Here is a 24,357-nt window from a genome sequence, read left to right on the forward strand (position 1 = left end):
GCAAACTGAACCCAAGTCCTCATGCATGCAAAGTATATGCTGTCCTACTGAGCTACACCCTCAGAAAGTAAACTTTTAACAAGAAAACAATGGTTAACAGCAACACATCTCTAACTCTCAGACTATTTGGCCATGTAGAAAAGTAAAAGAAACTCTATAGAGTTTAGACAGAGGCCAAGCCTAAGCCAAGGATCCCAACTCCAACTGCAAATGGGAATTACCCAAGGAGTTTTCATCCTCAGGCCAGTTTCTTTGCTGGGAAACACATGGACATTCATTTTAAAGCTCTTTTTTATCATTTGAGTAAGTGTACTGCAAAGACCAAGTGTTGAGAAATTAGTTCCTGGTGCTATTTGTAGTTGATAAAACCTTTTAGAGGCTTATTGGAAGGGGGTTAGGTTCAATTGGGAACTGGCCCTTGAAGGAGATATTGGCACCCTGGCCCCTCCTCTCCCTTTCTTTTTAATTTTGTGACTGTCACAAAGTGAACAGCTTCTTCTACCAACTGCTCGCACTATGATACATGATACACTACTTTGCCAAAGGCTAAAAACAATAAGGCCAATTGACCATGGACTGAAACTTGCAAAATTGTGGGCTAAAACAGACCTTTATTTTTTTAAAAAAAGTCAATGATCTGAAGTATTTTGTTATGTTAACATAAAGCTGACTAGTGTATTCCTGAGTGATTTTTAATTATGGCAGTTTTGATTGAAGACCTCTGCCTTCAAGGCTTTCTGCATTCCTTAGTTTCTTGTTCTATCCTCTGTGCGTCTTTTGTGTTTTGTGTTTGTTCTTTTATATGTTTACATTTATCTGCAGGCCAGTGCGGGCTCTGATGTGACAGATTGGTGTTAGTCTTCCTGTAGGCAAAGGAGGTGAGTCAGAAACCGCCTCTGTGAGTATACCGTGGACATCTCTAAGGTGGCATGGTGAGAAAAGTCATCCTTGCTTATCCACATGCTACCTGCCTGAAAACTTCATATGCATCCAGCACAAGTGAGAACCAAGAAATAATCCTTGGCTGGGCTGTAGCTGCATGGTGGAGCATCTAAGCCTGCACAAAGCCCTGTGTTCCATGCTTAGCACTTTCATCTCCCTCTCAAAAAGCCCTCATGAAGTTCTTCCCTAGTCAAGTAGAGTTCCTGATGTCATTATAGAATTATCTTAATTCCTTGATTGATATTCTTACCACTTTAATGCTACAGAAAAGTTTGGCTCCTACTTGTGAAGAAGGAGGGAGCCTCGAGGCATTTGTAAAGGTTTTTCTCCTTTACTGAACTCTTGGTGTCTGAAGGAACAAGGTGCAAAAATTTGCAAAGCTTCAGGCGGAAGATAGAGTTTAATAGTAGAGTGCTTATCTAGCATGTATAAGGCCCTGGGTTTGATCCCCAGTACCACCACCCAAAGAAAACCACAAATGGTAGATTTATGAGCAACTAGGTAAATAATGTATGTATCTGTATTAGGGAACATAATAATAATAGTAATATTTGTTGGGCAGTTATTATGTATTAGGTACTGTGCCAAAATAATAATACATTTTAGGTTTGCTAGAATGTATTATTTCACATCAGTCTGTTGACAAATGCTTCTTAGCTCCCTTTTACACAGAGGAAACACAAGTACAAACTGAGGCACACACACACATGAACAGGGTCAAGAATGGAAGTTGAAGCTTAAATTCAGGCCCCTCTGCACTCTGTTCAACTCACATATCCGGGGCTCACCTTCCAGGTGCCTGTTAAGTCCTTGTTTGTGTTAATGTTTCCTAGAGACATTGCAGAATGCCCAGCTGCTTAGATGGCAAGCAAGAAGCAGGAAATCCCCCAAGTCTGGGGAAAATTCCAGTGGAGATGAAGCAGGTCGAACTATTGTAAATCTGCAGCAGGGACATGGGTGGGCCGGTTGGTCTGGCTGGCGATGCCACAGCAACTGGAGAAGCTTTGGCTTTTCTTCCCTCTCTGCCACACACCCCACCCACACAGTGGCCTCCATTGAGCAGGAATTTGGCTTCTGAAATTGTGTCTGTGAGCAGCAGAATCCACAGACCTCAGAAAACCCCAACATCTCCCTCTGCTGGCCGTTGCCTAAGATTACAGAGCCTCAGTAATGCCAAAACCTTGTGATGTGGCTCCTCTCTCACTGGTATCCAGGTCACAGGTGACTGCAAATGTTCTGGCATCCTGTCCCCCTTCTTCAGGCAGTACTGTCACCAGTTCTGTGTGATTTCATGTTCCTTATCAGAGAATCAGATAGGAGCATCTTTGCACAGGAAGAAGGCTTTTTTTTTTTGATACTTGGAGTTAAACCCAGGGCCTTCTCACTAAGATACATCCCTAACCCCTTTTTGTTGTTTTATTTTGAGACAGGGCCTCGGTAAGTCACTATATTTCCTATATTGAGCTCTAACTCGTAATCCTCCTACCTCAGCTTCCCAGCATGTGCTAAGGGGGAAAGCTATGGGTGACTCAAATGAAGGGCAGAGGTGAATAGCTTTTATGACATCTATGAAGTAGGCAGGGACCCAGTCACAGCTGTCATCACATGCAGAAACAGAGTGTTAGCTGCACCCATGCTCTGCTTTATCATAACACTGGTCTTGTTGCCATCTTAAGTCTTTGCTTTGAGTTGTGATTTTTGCCATGTTAATGCTGTACAGCTCACTCTGGTGACTATTTAGTGCCTGCATTTGTCCTTGACCACCCCAAATTTGCCCATTATCATCTGAGGAAGTTCCTAATTTGGTTTTAGATTGGGCAGATCGCTCCCTTGCCTCAGTGGATCTTGTCTTCCTTAGCCCTTGCTTCTAGGTATCTCTGCTTACCCACACAACCCTTGAAGGCTGAGCTGACTTCACATCCTGCTGTCTCATAGCTGTGATGACTGATCCACTGTTTTACTCTCAGTTTCCTGGGGTAAACTGTTTCCCTCCCAGTGTCATGTCCCCCAAACCCACTAGAGCCATAGTCTCAGAATCCACCCGACTTGGCCATGGCACTGGCATATTACCCAAGATGGTGATGGGATGGCTGTGGGGGTGAGCACGTAACCCTAAGCAAGACAGTCCTGGACATTACACAGTGGAGGTCCTTTCTTCCTCTGGGGTCTTTCTAGTGGGGCTGTCAGTTGGGCCATGAAAGAAAAATCCCCAAAAGATTGAGCTAGGGCTCCTAGAGAGTTTTGTGTTTCACATTGATCATGCGGGTATGACTCCAGACAGCTGTAATGGGAATACACTCTATCGGTACTCTACCACTGAGCTGCACTCCCAGTCAGATACTATACCCAGCTTCTGTGTGTGCTGCTGTGGATGGAAGACAGGGCCACACACATGCTAAGTCCGTGCTTCACTGCTGAATGATCTCAGCCTGCACTTCACTTCTGTTGAGACGATGCTATTCCGTTGTGTCAGGGGAGCTTTTGAGATGCAATGAACTAGTAGTGTGCTACATGAGTTCTTCTTATGTCAGTGAACTGTGCAGTGTTGTTTTAAATGATCAGGAGAGTCCTTCTGTCTGTCTCTCCTGGAAGATATCAGTCTCAGTCACTCTCGGTGCTGAATTTGCAAAGTCTTTGGAGAGGCTCTCTAAGGCTCTGATGGTGCAGACCCGGCCTGAAATGGCTTCTTGAACATTCCCTCAAACCCGAGAAAGGTGTTAGTGAGCCTCCTGCTTAAGCATTTTACTTCTGTAAAATGTTTCTCTTAAATAAAATCTAGTTCAGACTTAAAATATATACATGCCTAGAATAACAAATGGGACTCCAAAAAACGGAGGACAGATTTCCCCAACATCCATCTGGTGAATCCCCATTAAAGCCAGTGGCCCATGGAGTGCTAACCAGACAGGCAGCTGGATTCCTTTCTGGAGACTGATTTCTGGTTGTGTGGGGCCCATGCAAACTGAGAACAACTGAGGGGTCATGGCCAAGACACCCACGGTTTCCTCAGTGGGCACTGGCTCCCCAGCCACAGAAAACGCTTCCTTATCTACCTGGATCTTTCTGGTGTTCCCTAACTAAAGGTTACGAAAATTAAAGGTGTTTCCTAAACTTTTCAGGTAGTTAAGACTACTTCTCTCAAAACTAGACCAAGGCACTCTGCAAAAGCTTTTTACATTTGACAAGAAACTAGCAGGAAAGGATTTACATTTGTGCCTTACCTATGTTAATTAGGAATAAATAGCCTTTTTCTCTTCTGTGCCTTTAAGTACTGGTAAAAATGTGATTGCTAGATGCTAATTTATAAATCTAACCTGTGAGCTTCAAAGATACAGAAATTTAAATAAAACATAGCCATGTCCCTCCACTAGAAAAGATTACCTAGATAGTTAGAGAACACAAATGCCTTGGAAAATTTGTCTGAGGGCCCAGGGCAAAGTTCCTTAAGTTTATTTGTTGTCTATATTTCCTGGGGAATCTCTTTCCCAGAACAAAAATGCTTTAGCCCAACTTTGCTTACAATAAACAAAAAGCAGTAGTTTGGTACACATTTATACTTCCTTCTTTAAGCATTCCTAATGGAAACAAAGTTTATGAGCTATCTGGGAAGATAAGATTGTGTACCAGGCCAAGGGTGGATAGGCTGACCAGATCTATTTCCATGCTCTCCAGAAGACATCCATCTCCTCTGGAGCAGTTTCAACCCAAGGGACATCTAGAGAACATTTATCAATAGGAATAAAAAGGGATGCCCTATTTCCTTTTTGTATAACTAGATAGCTCAATATCATTCATAGGTCAGAGAAAGCTCCTGAGTTTGATTCCTGGTCCTGGGAAAAAAAGATTGTATACACTTATACCCTGCATTAGCATTACAGACATGGCCAACTCAGGGCCAAAGCCCCTTGTTCTTCTGGAACGTGTTCTGAAGCACTGGAAGATGTTTGACCCTTGTGTTATACTCTAGCCAAAAAGTGCTGTCATCTTGTTCTGTGTTCGCCTATGCCCTCGTTATTTGCCCTAATTACCTTGTGAATCCCTTTGCTAAAAGCATCTGTTTCTCACAGCTGACCACCCTGGAACAACCGACCACAATGTTGTAAATTAACCAAAATGCCACCATACTGTTCTGTATGCGCCGTCCACCTGATAACATGCTTGCCATGAGGGCTCTGCCTTGCTGGCTCTGCTGTTCAACTGGGTTGTGCCAGAGCTGGGCCACGAGCTGGCTGAAGAGCTCATCCTGCAGCCCTGGCTGGCGCTGTGCCTGCCATACCAGGTAAATGCCCATGATCTGCTCCTGCCAGGGCTGCAGGAATCCATCCCCCAGGAGCCGCAGCATCTAGGACACAAAGTGGGGCCAGGGCACGAGTATAGGACTCTCATGTGCTGGTCCAGCCCCTGTGAGGGACTCTGTCCTCTCCCTGATGTGTCACTCACCACCTTGTTGATGTCCAGGGCATGCTGAGGGTTCTCTCCCACCAGCTGAGTCAGTGGTTTGGTCAGAGGCAATCCTGGGCTGGGCAGGGATGGCTCCTGCAGAGAAGGAGGGTGGTACAGAGCTTGTCCTCTGTGCTTATAAGGGCTAGGGAAGTATCCAGGGGGACCCCCATAGAAGCATGCACCCTGAAGAAGGGGAGGCATTGGGACGTAATGTCATCTTAGCAATGTATCTTTCTAGCAAGGCAATGGTGGTGCAAGCCTATAATCCCAGCATTTAGGAAGCTGAGGCAGGAGGATCACCCTGAGTTTGAGGCCATCCTGGGCTACATAATGAGACTGTCTCAAAATAGTAACAATGACAAAAATGTGCATTTCTGTTTGTTTCTTTTGGCTTTGATTTTTTGGTATAAGGTCTCACTATACAGTTCAAGCATGTACCCAGGCTGACCTAAAACTCAGGGAGGATCCTTCTGCCTCAGCCTCCTGAGTGCTGAGATTACAGGAATATGCCACCATGCCCAGCTCAGAAATGTATCTTAGTAGTTATTTGATTAGAAGATTGATATCATACATGCAAAAAACAAAAAAGACTACAAATTAAAACTATCATTAACATTCTGCAGCCAAAGTTAAACCATAGTTAGCATTTTAGCCTTTTTTTCATGTTTCTTTGTGTGGTGGCTGTTTTTTTTCTCTCATTTTGTAGGGCAGGCTGGCCTTGAACTCACAGTGCAGTCCAAGCTAGTCTCAAACTCAGGGCTATCCTCCTGCCTCAGCCTCTGGAATGCTGGGATTAAAAGCTTGTGCCACCAAGTTCAACTCTTGTTTTAACTTCTATGCATGGAGACATCTGGCACACCCCACCCTTTTGTTTGTTTGTTTTCTGTGTAGGTTTTTTTGGTAGTAAGGATTGAACTCAGGGCCTTCACACTGAAAGGCATCCCCAGTATTTTTTTTTTTAAACAACAACAACAACAACAAAACCAGTCTTGCTAAGTCATTAAATTGCCCAGGCAGGGCTCAAACTTGTGATTCTCTTGCCTCCCCCTTCCAGCACGCGGGGATTACAGGCCTGTGGCACCAAGCCTGGCCCCTGTTGTCTAAAGAGAATTGGGATTCTACTATACGTGTAGTTTTGAATCCTGCTTTTTTATGTTGCACCGCAGCCTGGGCGGTTTCTGCTGTCAAACATTCTTTAATGGAACGACTTCAACAGCAGGACAGTACCACAAGAATACAAAGGTGTGGCCTCCGGACTGAAATAACACTCCACGGTGTACTGTTTCAGTTGAATGGGTATTTTCAGAGCAGTTTCCAGAAAGTGGAGGAAGGGAGAGGCCAAGCTTCTGCTTGGCGGTGCTAACGGTGGGGAATGCTGGGCCTGGAGGAAGCACACAGGCCTGGGGCTCACCTGAAAGCTGGGAGAGATGAAGCTGGAGAAGGGGAACAGGTCAATGTCTGGCGGGAGGGTCAGGCGGGGCCGCACCGGAACCTCAGGAGGAAGAGTCTCAGTGATGAGTCCAGCCAGGGTGTCCTGGTGGCCTGGGAAGGAGCAGCGGGAGGCAGCACAGAGACACCAGGTGTGATGCCAGGAATGGCACCAACCCTACCGTCCTCGTTGGTCACCAGCCCCTGTCAGTAAGGAGCTGGCAGGGAGCTGACAAGAGAGGTAGCCCCACTGTGTCCCTCACCCCCAGGATGATAGGAATATCCTCTCCGAAGACCAAAGACTTTGGTCCTGGGTACTTAAAAGAGAAGCACCCCAAGAACCCTTCTAGGGAAGAAAAGGCATCAAAGAGCCACAGGCACCTCATCTTCACTCAGGGGCACATGAGGGACAAGACCCCTGGTGGCACCTCTGCCTCCAGCCTTCCCCCAAGCTGAACTGAGTGTGGGGGTTCATACCCCATGGAGAACCTCTTCCCTTGAGAGACCACTTACCATGCTCTGTACTCTCTCTGAGATCCTGCCGCTGCGCTGGCCACACCAATGCCCAAGCTGTGGGGAGACACAGGATGAGCTGAGGCCTCAGCGGACCCACTACGACCCTCCCAGCAGCTGCTCCCCACCAGGGGGCCCTGACACCCTGCAAAGGAACAGCAGACCGAGAGGGACAGCTGCCTGCCGTGCCATGCGCCCCAGCTGCTCCCAGCCTTCTGAGCTCTCACTGTCTCTGTGCTGTGGACGTCACTACCTGTCCGCCCAGGGTGCTGGGAAGAGGGCAGGAAGAAGGGGAGAAATGGTCTCAGAGGACCAAGTCCAGCCAGGGAGAGGCCAGGGATGGGGACAGAGTGTGGGTGCTGACCTTTGAGCAGCTTTATGGCCCTCAAACTGGAGTCGTTAGGCAAGAGGGGGAAGAGTAGGGGCCCACGGAGGACTAGAGGGGACGGAAGGAACCCCAGGGGGAGAAGGGGATGTGGGAAACAACAGTGGCCTCCTAGGGCCCCTGCCTGCCCTGGTCAGGCAGAAGGAAGGGGAAAAGTTCAAGGAGTGATGGTCTCAGCCTTGGTCCCTGGGAGGCTGGGCTCTTAGGCTGAGCACTGGGGCTCAGCGACTGGCCAGAGCAGGCTGCCTGGCTTCTGCCTTGAGTCTTTTCAGTCTGCCTGCCCAGACTCTGTCACCTTCAGCCTCTGCAGCCTCTGGAGCAGGGGCCGGGCCACCAGGATTACAGTGTTCAGCTGAGCCACAGCTGCGTGCCGTCCGAGGTATCACTTCCTGGAGGCCACCGGGGATGAGGAACAGATCAGGGCTCCACATGGACACTCCCTGCCTGGTACCTGAACCCTCTAAGCCTGGACATTCACGTAGAAACCGACTCTGATTAGCTAGGGCCCTGGAGGTTCAACAGAAGCAACAGGAAGAGAATAGAACACCATAAAACAAGAACAGGTAATTTGAGAGGCTGTTTAACATACGGGGATTAGAACTGGACTGCTGAGCTGAACCATTCAGGCTCAAATCAGCCCTCGCCTGATTAGGTGCCACGGCCTCGGATCAATGGCTTTACCTGTCTGTGATCTATTGGCAAGGCAGACTTTGCTAAAGAGATTTGGGAAGAGGGAATATGTAAATACAATAGCTTGGAAAGTTTCCCAGATATAAGACCAGACTCATCAAAGGAGGCCTGTCCAACACACACATTTAAAAACAGGGTTGGGGGGCTGGGGATTTAGCTCAGTGGCATAAGCATCTGCCTTGCAAGCCTGTGGTCATGAGTTCGATCCCTGGTACCGGTAAAAATGCAAAAACAAAACAAAACAAAACAGGGCTGGGTGTGGCCCCATGCAACAGGACCTGCCTAGTATGACCCTGGTTTTGTCCCCAGAGCCACTCACACACACTTGCATGTACACACACACACTCACACATGCAATACAATCCATAGAATGGGAAATATTTGCAAAGCATATATTTGATAGTAGCTTAATATCCAGAAAATGTTAAGAGCTTTCTTCAGCTCAACCAAAAAGAGATCATCTAATTAAAAAACCAGGGAGAGGACTAGAACAGACATTTTCTTGTAGAAAGTACGCTCATGGTTAAGAAGGACATGAAAATATACTCAACATTTCTGCATACTAAGAAATACAAAGCAGAACCATGAGCTTCTCCTTCACACTCCTGAGGATGGTGATAACTAAAAAGATAGAAGATAACAGAGGACTCAGAAAAGCTGGGATCCTGCTAAATTGCCAGTAGGAATATAAAATGATGAGGGATACCGTTGGGCAGCTCCTCAAAAAGTTCAACATAGAACAAATGACTACAGAAACTTGAAAGCACAGACTAGAGCAGATACTGTATTTGAATACCCATAGTCATAGCAGCATTATTCATAAATAATGGAAACAACTCAAATATCCATCAGTAGATAAACAGATATAAATAATGTGCAGTCCATGAAGGGAATATTACTCAGCCAGAAAAAGAAATAAAGTCCGAGGCTGAGGCAGGAAGATTGCTATGGGATTGAGGCCAGTCTCAGCTACATAATGAGTTCAAGGTTGGCTTAAACTACATGAGATTCTGTCTCAAAAAACCAAAACCAACCAACCAACCTCCCCAAACAAAACAAAACAAACAAAAAGAAATGAGGTTCTGATGTATGCTCTAGCACACATGAAATTTGAAAATATTATGCTAAGTTGCGTGTGGTAGCACACACTTGTGATCTCAGCACTCTAGGAGACAGGCAGGAGGATCACAAGTTTGAACCTAGCCTGGGTAGCTTAGCAATTTAACAAGATCCTGTGCCAAAATAAAAAAATAAAAAAGAAGTTGGGTGTAGCTTGGTGTAAAGACCCTAGGTTTAACATCCAATACCACAAGAACAAAACTGCTACAATAAGTATAGTAAGCCAGACAGAAAAGGAAATATTGTGTAAGTCAGCTCCCAGGAAGTAGCTAGAAAAGCCAAATTCATGGGTACAGAAAGCAGAAGGAAAGTTGCCAGGATAGGGAGTTACTACTGAGTGCTACAGAGTTGCTGTTTATGTGGCAGAAAGTTCTGGACCCAGATAGTGGTGATGGTAACCCCCTCTCCCAAGGTCCCAGACTGCACTTAACTCTCACCCTTGGGGTGGTCGGTGGCTGACTGGCTGTCTGAATCTGACCACTACTAGCTCAGATGTACCATCCCTCCTGTCTGCCTTCCCGCATCACCAGCATCTGACAGGGTGGCGCGGCAGCTGTGTGAACAAGCGGAGACAGGCTGGCAGGGTCAGCGGGCTTCAGCGCAGTGCACAGGAGTTAGTCAAGAAGGGTCATACTATAAAACTAAGAGGTCCAGGGGCTTGGATTTAACTCAGCAACATAAGCGCCTGCCTTGCAAGTGTGTGGTCATGCGTTCGATCTCCGGTACTGATAACAAAAGAAAAAGACAAAAAAAAAAAAAAAAAGACTAAGAGATCCAAGTGGCTGGAGTATAAAAACCCAGCTTAAACCCAGGCTGAGAGATAGGCAGGACCTACACAACCTGATTCATTATTTTTTTTTTATTACTCTTTTTTTGTCTTTTTCTTTTTTGTCAGTACCGAGGATCGAACTTACTACCACACACTGGCAAGGCAGGCACTTATGCCACTAAGCTAAATCCCCAGGCCCCTGATTCATTCTTTTAAATGATTATTCTTTTTTGTTTGTGTTTCACTCTGTTTTTTTTTTTTTTTTTTTTTTTTGTACTGAGCATTGAACTCACTACAAGGCAGGTGCTTATGCTGCTGAGCTAAATCCCTGGCCCTCATTCTGTTTTTTGAGATGAGATCTCAGTAGGTGGTTCAGGCTGGCCTTGAACTCACTGTGTAGCCAGGATGACCTCAAACTCATGGAGATCCTTCTAGCTCAGCTTCCAGAGTGCTGGGATTACAGATGTGTGTGACCATACCTGGCTAAAATAATCATTCGTGCTTCAGGGTAAAGAAGAGATTGAAAAAAGAATGGAAGAGTGAGAACTTCAGTCAAGCAGACTCATAAGGCAGTGACCTTTTCATGCCTGGGAATATTCCAGCAGAGGCTGCTCGGGTAGGGGTTACAGTGCTATTAAGGTTGAGAGACGGCCCTGGGACAGGGAGACTTGTCTTGAAAGCCTGTGTCACCTGGACTCTGCCCCACCACCTTGGGGAGCCCGAGGCCTCTTCCTACCCGCTTCAGCCCTTGAACTGAGCACCTGCTGACCTGGCCTGGAGCCCACGAACTCGAGCCTGCAGCTGGAGCAGGAGGCAGAGCTGCTGTCGGGAGATGCAGGCATGGAGGCCCCGACGACGCAGGGTGAGCAAGGCCTGGGAGCCGTGCTGGGCCCAGAGTTGCTCCAGCTGCCACAGGCCCTGCTCCTGCAGGAGGGCCTGTGGGCAGGGGGCGGCTGCAGATAGGACAGGCCCAGGACACACTGCCCTTCTCTGGCCTCTGCCTCCTCCCTTCCAGCCAAACTGTGTGTTATCCTGGTGGATTGTCCTGAAGGGCACGCCACCCAGCCCACTTCCATTGGGCCACTACTTGCAGGACCACCCACCCTGTGTTTGTCCCTATTTGTGCCTGGAGGTTCCTCTATCTCTCCCTTCATGCTTGACAGGTTACACATGCAGATGCTGGAACTCACCTGGGTAGCCCCAAGGTGACAGAGTGGAGACTCAGCTCCCAGAACCCTGCTGAGGATGGCTCCACACTTCTCCCGGTCAGAGGAACTGCCTTGTCTCTCTGTCCCCAGAGCCCAGAATCTGTCCCAAGGACACAGAGCCTAGGTCAGAAGAGGAAGGGTTCCCTAGGTATCCAGTTTCACGGGCATCCCACAATCTGGGAGCTCTGGTGCAGTCAGGGACTTGGCTGGGTACTGACATTCAGCCATGCACTGGGGAAGTGCGACCTCAGCTTGGTAGAAGAGATGGGAGGTGAGAAGCCCGTACATGCAGAGAACCATGAGGCTGGTTCAGGATGGCAGGGGCAAGAGCAGTATGGTCCTGAGCTCCTGTCTGTCCTGTTGCCCGCACACCCTAACACAGTGGTCTCCAGTGTGGCAGTGGAAGGGAGACAGGTGGGGAAGGGGACACAGAGCAGCAGGGGTGGCTCATCGATAGTCCATTAAAGTGCTAGGGGGACCACAGAACCCCAGCTCCCCCTCCTCCAGCCTCAGGGCTAAGGGTTCCTGGGAGGTGGCAACTGCTGTAGCTGTGCGGTGTCCAGAGGGCAGGGACAGAGCCTTCCTGGCCTGGCCTTCTTCAGAGCAGGCTTGAGAGCAGGCCTGCAGCTCTGCCCCTTGGTCAGGCTGTCCTCACTGCTAAGGCCATTATGACAAATGGGGAGCCACCAGAGTGTGGGGTGGGGCAGCCCATCAGGGCATTTTGAGAGGCCACTGGGGGCCAGTGGCGATGCCAAATAGGCAAACAACAATTTACCAGCTTTTCCAGAAGTTTCCAAAGTCTCCAGACAGCGCCACCCTCATCCTCACTGTGCCCCACTGCCCCACTGCCGGCTTGGTCTCCCCTCCTGGCTGGCCATCTCCATCTCACTAAGCCAGCTCCGTCTACACTAGGGGCCAGCCACCCCAAGGCAGGCACTGTCCCGCCCTCTCTAACCGGGCTTTAGCCTGCAGAGTCTTGGGTGGGGGCTGGGGAAGGTGGGAGGGACAGTAAATAAGGAGGACGGAAGAGCAAGGAGAGGAGGGAAAGGAGAGGCTTGGAGGCCGGGTGCAGACCGTGGGGAAATGAGATGGTCGGTCCCCACCAGGAAAGAGCCCCGGCCTGCCAGGCACGCTGGAGCCCTCTCCATCTGTCCTGTCTGAAGGCACTGGGTCCTTGGCTGCCCTATCCCGGGCCTGACCTGGCCAGGAAGGCCTGGAAGGGGACGCACATGGGAAAGTGGGCTCTGCGGATGTCTATGGCCTCCAGGATGCCAGCCTGGTGCAGCTGCTCTGCCACACGTTCCACATCGAAGAGGCCTGGGATCTATGGCCAGAGCCAGAGTGGATGAGAGGAGCCATTGTGGGGTTACAGCTAAGGGGAGGGGCGGATCTGGGGCTCAGTGCGAGGGGTGGGGGCGCTCACCTTTCCAGGGTTGGGGTTGAGGCACTAGATAAAATAAATGTGACTCCTGCAGAGTAAAGGGGGGGTTTCACTGGGCACAGACCAGCCCCCCAACTCACTGGGGCCTCCAATTGGGGTCCCTCTTCTCACCTGCCCAGTTGTGCTAAGAGGTTCCCCAGAGACTGCAGGAAGTGGGAGGCCAGTGTGGCTTTGTCTCTCTGGGGCGCTGTTTGCTGAAACAGGCTCCTCACCAGCTGCCGGCAAGATGGGGCTGAACTGCTCCCCACTCTCCCAGCCTGTCCACCTGTCCCACAGCCCCGGAGAGCCAAGACCCCGGGGTGCCCCTCGGGCAGGAGCCTACAGGGAGAAGGCAGAGGGAGGGCTGCCACAAGGCACCTGCAGCTGGCTCTGGGCAAGCATCTCCACCACGGCGGGATCCAGGTGGTCTCGTTTCGGTTTAAGAACTTGTGAACCGGCCAGAGATGGACGGGGAGCCACAGAACAAAGGCTGAGGTGACTTGAGTGGTTCTTGGGAGATCATAGCCTCTCCCACATGCTTCACAAGACCGGTACTCCATGGCGGCCGCAGTGCTGGGGACTGAAGCTGAGGCCTTCACACTGAACTATATCACTAACCCCCGCTTTTTACTTTTTGAGATAGGGTCAGATCACTCAGGCTGAAGCTGCGTGTGGTGATGCCTGCAATTCCAGCACCGGAGAGGCTGAGGTGGGAGGATCGTAAGTTTGAAGCCAGCTTGGGGCATATAATAAGTTCAAGGCTGGCCTGCACTTAACAGTGAGAGTACGCCTCAACAAAACAAAACAAAACAACAACAATGACAAGACAAAACTCAGAGTGAACTCTAACTTCCTATCCTCTTGCCTCAGTCCCCGGAGTGCTGCGATAACAGGTCTGTGCCACCATGCATGGTTACGATGATTTTTATCAAAATCCATTCCTCTCCTCTTGTAGGAATTCCACCTTGGCATCGTGTTACTTTTGTGGAATAACTATACAAGAATAGACCAGGCTGTTCCCACTGAACCATGTCTGTCTGTCTGGCTCGCTCTCGCAGTGCTGGGGATGGAACCCCCAGCCTCACACCCACTGACCCACAGCCCCGGCTCTAGTTTCCTTCACTCCAACTCCCTGTATTTCTTGTTTGAGTAACTTTTTTCTTGGTTTTTCTCCTGCAATCAGAGCATGCCACCTCTTCCATCAGTCACACTGTCCCTCCTGGGGGACCCAGTACCCTCCCTCAGTGGCTGTCCTCTTGGGCAAGCAAAAAGCCTTCCCTGGTGACACAGAATTTAAGGGCTGGCCCCTCAGTGAGCACCTGCTGGGCCTCTCGGTCTTACAGACAATGCCACAGGCTAGGTTTCTGAGCCCATTTCACAGGTGAGGAAAGAGACCCAGCTCTCACTAAGGCATTTCCCAGCCTTGTGCCCTGCTCTACACCTGGAAGGCCCCGAGGCTTCGGCTCGCCCACCGCACAATTCCCACCCAGAATCACTAATTCACACTTCTTGGGACTGGGAGGGGCCTGTGGTCTAGGGGAACACACAGCCAAGCCTCAGAAAGGGCTCCCCGTCATCCCCTCCTCCCCCCTCCTGGTGACTCAGTTTGGGAGGGGACGCCGAGCTCTTACACTGACTCACTGATTCACCTGGAGTCCATCCCTGAGGCCGGGTACCTGGTAGGTGACAGTCCCAGCATAGTGTCGCACAGTGAAGACAGGCAGGGGTAGCTGGGGCTTGGCGTAGCTTGGGTGGTCACTGTGGTGATAGTGACACTTCTGGAGAAACGTGTGGTTCGTGGCCTGGTAAGGGGAAGAGTCAAGCCTCCCTCAGGCTTTGCAGTGCTCTCCCCGCCTGGACTGCACACCCTCCTGACCCCGTGTGGCACGGCCTGAGCAGAGGGCAGTGGGGTCCCCTTCCCTCAAGTTCTCTCTCAGGCAGGAAGCTCGCTCTGTATTTGAGCCCCTATAAAGGGTTTGTTCTCTTTTTCTCAATGACTTCACTTTGAGCAATCGAATACTGCCTGAGAAAGCCATGGTGGTCTCAGGCCACAGAACCATCTCAGTCAACACTAGATTTGGTGGCTGTGGAAGGCACATGACTGAGCCATTTAAAGAAAATGGCGACGGGGGCTTTAAGACAGAGGGATCTGTCACACCTAGGAGTATGATCCCACAATTCCAAGACTCTGCACTTTCATTCTTTTTGTTTTGTGGTGCTGGGCACGGAACTCAGTCTCACACACAGCGGGCAAGTGCTTTACCATGGAGGACATCTCCAGGTCATAGGTCACGTTCAAAATGTCACCTCAGTAGAGGTCACCTCACAGGGCTAATGAGCAACAAGGCCCAGCCAGCAAAGGCCTGGGGTGTGGGGGGGGGGAAGCACACCTTAATGCCATGCAAGTGACTTGGGGGATAATTCTAGAGCCAGCACTACCTCCCATGCACATGGTGCTGCGTTTCAATCCACACTTAAGGACAGTGCCAAGCCCAGGAAAAGCCTGCTAGGTTTTTCCAAAAATAGCCCTGGTCCTCAAGGACACCTTCAACAGTTTAATAAAACTTTCTGGAATGTGAACTAGGAACAACAATTATTTACAAGTTGATGTACTGCTATATCTAATCAGGAATTTCAAATAGGTGTTAATAAAAACTCAGGGCTTTCATACTGAGCTACATCCCCAGCTCACTGGATTTTGAGCTTTTTATTTTGAGAGAGGGTCTTGCTAAGTCCCTAAATTTTCCAGGCTGGGGTTGAACTTGTGATCCTTTGGCCTCAGCCCCCACAGAGAGCCGGGATTACAGTTGTGTAACACTGTACCTGGTGTTGTCTCTCTCTGTGAAAACAATCTATTTAGCCTAGGGTGGCCTCAAACTTGAAATTCTCTTGCCTCAGCCTCCTGAATACTGGAATTAGAGGTATATACCTGGGCATTTCTTTTTTTTTTTTTTTTGGTACCAGGGATTGATGACTTCACACACTCATCAGGCAGGTGTGCTTATGCTGCTGAGCTAAATCCCTGGCTCATTCCTGGGCATTTAAAAAAATTAACATTTCTTGGGGCTAGGGATTTAGCTCAGCGGCATAAATACCTGCCTTGCAAGCAGGCGGTTGTGAGTTCGATCCCTGGTACCGATAAAAAAAAAATTAACATTCCTTTTTTTTTTTCTTCAGGCATGGTTTTTATTTTTATTTTTATTTAAAGAGAGAAGAAAAAAAGAAAGGACATAAAAATAACAATGCAGTAAAAGGGTACAAATAATACAGTATTTCTAGAAAAAAAAATATAGACAGTTCGAAATCACCAGTTAACAGGCTACACATTATCTTCCTAGAAACAGTTGTCCATATCACTAAATTAAAGCATATAAAGTGAACATTCATACAGTGGAATTGGAGACAGTTCTGTTCAATGATCCAACAAAAGCTCAGTTATATGGTTTTCCGTCCTAAACATTTCTTTCTTGCTATACTGCACACTTCAAGACAGGGGACTGGGTCTATGATCGTCTTTTATCCTTAGTATGGTCCTCTACCTTCCTTTTTGAGGGAACCCTAAACACGTGCTGGGGCAGAGCTGGAAGCCTCGTACAAGGTCCCCAGCCTACACAGAACTTAGTCCAGTGCAGAGGAAAGAGTAAATGAATAAATCTGCTCTACAATCACACTGGCTGTGTTAAAATGTAAAGAACAAGGCTAAAGGACACTAAGTACTGCTACAAATTAAAAAAAAAAAAAAAAGAACAAGGCTAAAGCATAAGGGGGAATATTTAGGTAGAGAGGGCAGAAGGTAGGTAAAAACTTTTCATGGAATGCATGCACATGTCCATGAAATTAGTGCCCTACAGTTGGAGCCTGAGTGACACCTGGCCACCATCAGAGAGGATCCACAGAAGTCCTTTGTGAGCCCTGCCCAGGCCTTGCTCACTGGGCACTTCTGACCCCTTCTGTGGCAAGAACTTGATCCCCAGAGGCTTAGGATCTTGCTTGAGCTTCCCCAGAGATGAGGTAAGAGCCAGGGCCTCCCCTTGGGTGTCCTTTCCAGGCTGTGCCCAGTGACTGTGGGTGGGGTCTCCCACACTCAGCCTCACCATCACCCAGGCTGCTCTGCTGGCCCCCACTTCTTATCCCTAACACTGGGGTCACATGCCACCCTCACCTGAGACAGCCATGTCTGGGCATTCAGGATACTCAGGAGCTGTGGGGCTGGTCCACCAGGAGGTCCAGGCAAGACTCCCATGGAGGCTGAGGGATGGGCACCCAGGGCAGCAGCTCCCGCTGACACTCCTCCTGAAACAGCCCATGTCTGGCCTTTTCTCTCCTTTTCCCTTTGACACTGGAGACTGAATCACTGAACTCCATCCCCAGCCCTTTTTTATTTTTATTTTTTTACTTTGACATAGTGTCTCAAACTAAGTTGCCCAGGTTGGTTTTGAACTTGCAATTCTCCTGCCTCAGCCACCCAGAGTGCTGGGATTTAGGCATTTATAGTTCATATTCTAGAGGGACTCACTGAACTGGAACACAGTGTGAGCTCCTGCTTTACAGATTAGTAAACCAAGGCCCAGAACTGAGTCTCCCCAAAGAAGAGGAGCTGTGGGGTTAAGCTCTTGTGGCACCACTCTCTCTACGGAGGTGGCTCCCTACCTCCTCCTGGGCCTGCAGTGTCTGGCTGGAGAAGAGCCACAGGCGCTCGCTGGCCAGGTTGTTGCAGACTGTTCACCCGCAGCGCCTGGGGCAGTGGGCAGGAGGTGGGTACAGGGTAGGTGGCCTTGTCCTTGGAGGCCATCACTTTCCTGAGGGCATGACTGCTGTGTGTGCAATTGTGTGTGTGTTTGGGGTGTGCAGCCACACGCAGGGGGCACTAGCTGGCCTATCGCTATGTGCTGAGGCCACAGAGGAAGACACACAGACCCTTGGAAAAGGCCCAGAAAGGCTTCCTGGAGGCCACATCCAGGGCTCTGCTTATGAGGACATGCGATTCTGACAGTCAGCAGGCAAAGGAATTGACAAAGGCACATACCAGAGCCTGCGGCGGCTGAGGCCAGCACATCAAGGCTCACAGTATACTGGAGCAGGGAACAGAGCTGTGTGCAGCCAGCAGAAGGCTGGCCATGCACGGCCCTGCTCTGCGCCAGGACCTTCGGACTTGACCCTTGCTGCTGCAGCATCAGCCCCGGGCACCCCTCCTCTCTGAGTCCTGGAGAGAAGGATGGGACAGCCCCTAGGGAGCCAATGAAGGGCTCGGGCCACGTGTGCAGCCCCAACTTCCCCTGTGCCCACTTCCCCTGCCCACTGCACACACAGCACAGTCACTCCCTCCAGGAAAGTGATGGCCTCCAGAGACACACACCAAGGACCAATGCCACCGAGGACACAGATGGGGGCAGTGAACACTGCGCATTCAGGGTTGAAGGGGGCCCCCTCATCCCCCTCTAGGCCCCCTTGGCCCAAAGAGGGGAACCCTTTGATAAGGGATGCAGGGGCTGTGGGAACTCAGGGAGGGTTGGGGACTCTCCCTCTTCCCTCTTCTTTGGCGAGTGGGAGGTGAGGCTGGGTGTGGCCCATCCTGGGGCCTCCGTGGGTCTCTCAAGGCCAAGTGAGACAGAACTCTCCAGAGCAAGTGTTGGGGCAGGGCAGAAAGGCTGCACCTATGGAGCAGACAGCTCTCAGGGACCTTCCTCCTCCCTGATCCTTACTTCCAGACGGCAATGCTGGCCTCAGCCAGGTTAAGGACACGCAGAGGGGAAGCCGAGGCCCCGCTTGGAAATGCACGCAGGCATGTGGCAGGGACATCCTCGTCTCAGTCACGCACTGGCTTGCTCGGGAGGTGAGTGAAGTAAGAGTCCCATGGTTACCTGCCAGCATCACCTGAGTCCCCAGAGGAGGGGCCTGTTCCCTTACCTCCCCATCCCCAGACCCCCACCCTCCATCCTGGTGCTGCTGCCCCCTCAGCTGCCCAGTAGTTATAGAAGAAAGAGCCAGGAAAAGGACACGGCCTGACAGGCAGGCAGCTCAGGAGGAGCTGGTGCCCTCCAGAAACGCATCACAATGAAGTGGGCTCCCCCATCCTGGGTCCCTCCCTGAGGACCGACCTCAAAGCCATAGGCATCCACCACAGTGATGGTGCCCTTGCTGCCTCCCTCTCCAGGGGGTGCCAGTCGTGTGTTGATCCTCCTGAGGAGCCAGCTGAAGAGCCTCGAGTACAGGGCCTTGGCCAGAGCATCCCTGCAGGCACTGGGAGTCAGCCTCGCAGAGCAGGGCACTGGCCTGGCCCCAGTCTCCCATCCCCAGGGCCACCTGGCATCAGTGGCACTTTCCACAGGCAGGGGTCTTGAGACCTGGCCATAGGGTGTCTCCTGGCTGTCAGACCTGGGCAGGTGCGCCCCCTGGCCACAGGTGGCCAGATTGTTCCTCACCTCCCCAGCACCCCTGGGTTCACCACGACTCTCCGGGTGACAGCCCCTTCTAGGTGCTCTGGTGACACCCGCAGCAGCCAGACTGATGTGTGGATCTCGGCCCAGCTGGACACTGTGGCCACCTCCTGGGACTCCTGCTGCATGGAGCAAGAGACAGGGAGTCAGCTGCCCTGGTACCCAAAGGGACCACAACAGCATATGGGAGATCTGGGTCATCATGAGACAGCCTCTGGCTCTGAGGGCCTTGATGTGAGTCCTGACTTTCTCTCCTTACTAGCCAGGCAGCAGTGTGAGTCCATTTCCCTTCCTGAGCCCCCACTGCCTTACTGCTAAAGGGGAAAGAGTAACATCGATTATCACAAGAGCTAAGTTAGAAAACATACATAATAGCTGCTCAGTTAATGCCAGGTGCTCTTCTTAGGGGCAGCTGGGTGGAAGAGGTATTGGGAAGATATAGAAGCACCAAGGCTACCTTCTCATGGGAACAATGGGGACTTGTCTGCTTTCTGGAGTGGCCCAGCCCGTAGGGAAAGCCCACCTCTGAAGAAGAGAAGCAGATGTTGCCCAGCTGCAGAACACTAGCCAGCAAGGCCCAGACTGTGGTCAACTCTTCGGGGCTCAAGCCCAGAACCTGCAGGGCCCTCAGTAGCCTTGCGAAGTCGTGGGCGTCGTCCTTGCCCTGGAGCCTGCAAGCCCGGCCCTGCAGGGCACAGTAGGGCTGAGGGGTAGGGCCTGGTCCTCCCTCAGCACCCTCCATCTGGCTCCTCTCAGGGCCGCCAATGGAGACACTCCTGTCTGGGCAGCTCCCTCTGGGCACTACCCCACCTGGTTGAGGTAGCAGTAGGCCTCTGGTCCCTGAAGTGAGAGCTGCTCCCTCTCCATGGTGTCCAATCCCGCCAGCAGCTCATAAACACATGTAAGCTCCGTTCAGCCTGGGCCTTGGGGAGCACGGCTGGATTAGAGGAGCAGTGCCTGCTGTCCCAGTCCCTTCTTTCCCACTCTGAGGGCTGTGATGGGGTAGACAGGAAGGTGACCCTTACCTGAAACACCACTCTGGAAGTCTCGAGCAGATAATGTGACACAGAGGCTCCTGTGATGAGCCCACTGTGGACACAGGGGCAGATCTGGGTTCCTGGGGCATACAGCAAGGGGCCCTCCCAGAAGGGGTACTGCATTCCCAGTACTACCATGCCCCCCGGGACCCCATCACTCACTGCTGCAGATAGAGGCACAAGACCTGGCCAAAACTGCTGGCATTGGCATTGAGGATGGTCTTGGCGTGGCCAAAGCTACTGAGTACTGGCAGCAGGTCACTCAGCTGTGTGAGGGGAGGGTCAATCAGGAATCCCTGGGACAATGGTACCCACTGTCCACTGAGGGCTGGGGGCCCTCACCCCCGCCCCCAGGGCAGGCCAGGCTTGTGCCTAATGCTACAGCAGAAGTCAGAGGCTTCAACCCACCACCCTCCTGGCCTAAAGGAGAAGAATGGCCTACCTCTGGAAAGTGGCCAGCTGCCTCCTGGGAGATAGCCTCCACCCTAGCCTCACCTGGCACCTTCTTTCCCCTGTCTGTCCCTGCTCCAGGCTGCTTAGGAACTGCAGGATCTTCTCCATAGCTTCTGTCTTCCCTGAGCCACTGCGTCCCCTGCAGGAGGGAAGAGCTAAGGCTATGTGAAGGCCTCGGGAAGGTCTTCAGGGAGGGCACAAGGCACTGTCCCGCTGAGCCTGGGAACTGAGGCTGTGCCACCTAGAAGAGACACCTACCCAAGGGGAGATCCCCAGAGGTGTGGAAAGAGAAAGTCAACACATGGAGACCCAACAGAAATGCCACTCAAGGGTGATGTGTGATGACCTCAAGCATGGCCCTGATAAAGTCCAGAGCTGCCACCCACAGTGCAGGCCTTCAGTCCTATGGGCTCAGCTAGGCAGGACAGTAGGACTCACCCCAGGAGGATGCAGGGGTGCTGGCCTGGGCTCTGAGACAGGCCGTGGGCTGCTGCCATGACAGCAAAGATGTGTCCAGAGAAGGAGAAAGACAGGTATCTGGGGAGTGTCCCAGGTATAGGTTGGATGTACCTCAGTCACTGGATGTGCTGGGGCCTGGCTACCTAGAGGTAAGCACAGGGTCAGAGGCAAAGTCACCTACGGGGTGGTGTTGGGGGTCTTCCCCGGGTGGTAGCTGGCCAACACCTCAGGTGAGAAGAGAGGCAGGGGCTGGTAGGGGTTCAATGCAAGCAGGAGGGCCCCTCCAAAAGTCTGGGAAAGAAAGCAGATGCTGCCATCACAGCACGAGGGAGCAGAGGAATGTAAATGGGGCAGCTTCCGTCCTCCCCTCCCCCCAGCCCTGACTGGGCTCTGTAGGACCGCAGGCAGAGGGCTCATCGCACAGCCCAGGGACTGACAGGCCTCAGTGTGCTGGGGAGACTCTGTGGGGGGGGGGCAGCCCACTACTCCTCCCTGGAGCCCCCCATACGTAGATGCGGCCGAGGTGAAACCTCTTCTTGAGGCACAACAGCACGGAGCTGTCACACACCAGCCTGTGGGGACAGGAAGGGTGCCGTGAGCAGCGCATGAAGGCAGTCCTGGGCTAGCTCTGCCCCTGGATGCAGGGCCCCCTGAGGAGAGGCACCCATGTCACAGGGCTCATGCCTGTAATCCTAGTGCTCTGGGAGGCAGGAGTAGCACAAGTTTGCACTCAGCCTGAGCAACCAGTGACTTAGCAAGACCCTGTCTCAAAAATAAAAAATATAAAAGCTGTTAATGTAGCTCAGCCCTGACTTTATCTCCAGTATCTACCGGTACTTCCTTCCCCTCCAGGGGAGTTTTTGGTAACCTTGGAACTCCAAAGCAGCACCAGGCCCGCATCCAGGGAACCTTTTGCCAGGTAGAAAAGATGTCCCCTGAGAGATACCTGACTTTCCACGCCTCACCTGCCCGTTCAGCCAAAAGAGCTTTTGTGGGGCAAAAATCTTTCAAGGATCGCAGAGCATCTATACATTTATAAAGAGGAGAGTGGGGGAGGACGTGAAGAATCGCGCCCGCTCACCGCAGCTAGGTCAGGTCCTGTGTCTTCTAGATCCTCTCCAAGTCTCCTGTCCTCTGCACCCGCACCCGGGAAGGACTGCGATTCCAGGTCAGGCCCAAGGCTGCGCTCCAACTCCTTCTCCAGCGCTGCCTCGGCCTCGTCCTCTGGCTCCCACTTCCCGCTGGGAGGCCCGCAGGAGCTCCTCTCGCGCTGCAGGCGGTTCTCCAGGGCGAGTCGGGGTAGCAGCTCGTCGGAGGCCGTTCCAGGGTCCTCAGAGAGCCTGAACCCAGTGCCCAGTGCCTGGGGGTCGCGGCCTCCGAAATCTCCGGCTCTGCTTCGGTACTGAAGCCTTTCTCTAGCAGAGCTTCGTCGGGTGGAGTAGAGGAGACCAAAGAGGCGCGGCAGGACCCGAGGATCCCCTGCCCACTCATCCTGCGGCCCTCAGTGTCCCCTCCAACCCCTGCACGAGGCCACACGCAGCCCTCCGCGCTGGGGGCGTCCGAGGACGCTTCTTCTGAGCTCCGGATGCTCGACGCCCTCCCCGCCCTGTGGATCCCGGGAAACACCACCGCGAACTTGGGATCGCGAGTCGGGTCCTCGTGGTCACCAGATTCGTCCCGGCCAGGGCTGCTCCGGGACTGCGAAGGGCTCAAGTCGCCGCTAGAGGGCGCCCTAGGCGGTGCCCCGAACTCGGCTAAACCTGCCAAGCGCAAAACCAGCGGGCGCCCAGCCGGAACCCGCGGCCCCGCCCTCGCCCTCCCTCCCGCCGCCCCGCCCCTCGCCCGCAGGCGGTCGCAGCCGCCGCCTCAGCCACCGCAGGAGCCCCGGGGCATGCACTACTCGGAGGAACCGCGCCCCTGGGATCCACTGCCCGGGGAGAGGAGCCTGGTGCAGGCTCCGCGCGGGCCCTGCGGTGCACCACGAGGTCCCCCGGCACTGCTCCCGCTCTGACCCCGCCTGGCCCTCAGCCGCCGCCTGCGCCTTCCCCACCTCCTTTCCGACGGGGCGGCGCTGTGCCTCAGCAGTCGAGGCTCCCGCCTTTTCGGCCGCAGCTCTTGGCTGCGACCCGGAGTCGTCTAGGGCGGGGGAGTCCGCGTCGTTCCCGCTCGGCGCCGCCTCGCGGGTGCAGGGAACCGGGCTGGCGCTGCGCTCGGCGGCGCCCAGGCCCGGGTGCGTCCCCGAGCCCGAATCCTCGCGCGGCCCCTCGGCCCCAGTTCCCGACGCCCCGGTGCGGGCTTTGTCGTTGCTCTGGCGCTCACCAGGCTCCAGGGCCGGCTCTGGCCCGATCGCGGTCCCTTCCGCGCCCGTGTCCACTGGCTCCGACGCCTCGCGGGCTTCGCTGTCCGGGCACGAGCTGCCCCCGTCCGCGCCGGAGGAGGCCCCGCTGCGACCCCTCCGAGCCGGCGCTCTGCGGCCCTGTCCTCTCTTGCGGTGGCAGCGCTGACCCGTCCGCCCTTACCTCCTGTGGAGGCTCTGCGCCCCTTCCTCCTTCTCCGACCCCGCACCTCGTCTCCGGGGCGCGCCCCAAGGCTGTTCCCGGGCGCGCAGCCCTGCGTGGGCCGGGGTCCCTGACACCACGTGCTATCTCGCCTCTTCTGGGCGTGTGGTGGCGGCCCACCTCCAGACCTGCAGCTTCTGGTACCCTTGGCGATGGGCTTTTTGCTGCCACCAGTGGTCCGTTTGTCCTCCTCGCTGTCGGGCTCCGTGACCAACGTCGCTTGGCGGGCTTTTTGCGGGCCGGGCCCGGGGTCCCCGGACTCGGATTCCTGTTCGGCTGAGCTCGGCTTCTGTGGTCTCGCCCGGCGTCGGGGCGCTTTGCCCTTGCTTCCACCCATGACTGACCCAGTGAACGCGGCCCCCTGATGGTTCGTTCTGTGCTCGTCCCTTTCGGGGGAGCTGCCTGCCCTCGGCTCGGGCTGCGCACCAGTCCGGCTGCGCTCTGGCAGGGCTGCGGACTCAACTGACGCTGGGCTCCCTCCGTCAGGCGCGAGCAT

At 52.7% G+C, this 24,357-nt stretch overlaps 1 protein-coding gene across 1 annotated transcript; it reads right to left on the reverse strand.

The window, feature by feature from the left end:
* Positions 1–1,440: 1,440 nt before the first annotated feature.
* Positions 1,441–24,357, reverse strand: LOC134478190 (unconventional myosin-XVB-like). The gene is given in 26 exon segments (XM_063258722.1): positions 1,441–5,284; positions 5,383–5,478; positions 6,797–6,927; positions 7,327–7,546; positions 10,019–10,073; positions 11,059–11,225; positions 11,480–11,597; positions 12,697–12,821; positions 13,151–13,256; positions 14,559–14,719; positions 17,568–17,635; positions 17,944–17,989; positions 19,016–19,148; positions 19,340–19,476; positions 19,878–20,039; positions 20,380–20,443; positions 20,554–20,657; positions 20,887–20,983; positions 21,283–21,381; positions 21,485–21,594; positions 21,812–21,875; positions 22,250–22,268; positions 22,363–22,641; positions 22,644–23,063; positions 23,146–23,788; positions 23,869–24,357. Coding segments are annotated over 26 exon segments (4,431 nt in total). The 3' UTR covers positions 1,441–4,966.

The sequence above is a fragment of the Cavia porcellus genome, unplaced genomic scaffold (genome assembly GCF_034190915.1).
Source record: "Cavia porcellus strain 051 isolate PalLab524CR breed Dunkin Hartley unplaced genomic scaffold, mCavPor4.1 scaffold_12, whole genome shotgun sequence".
Classification (NCBI taxonomy): Eukaryota; Metazoa; Chordata; class Mammalia; order Rodentia; family Caviidae; genus Cavia; species Cavia porcellus.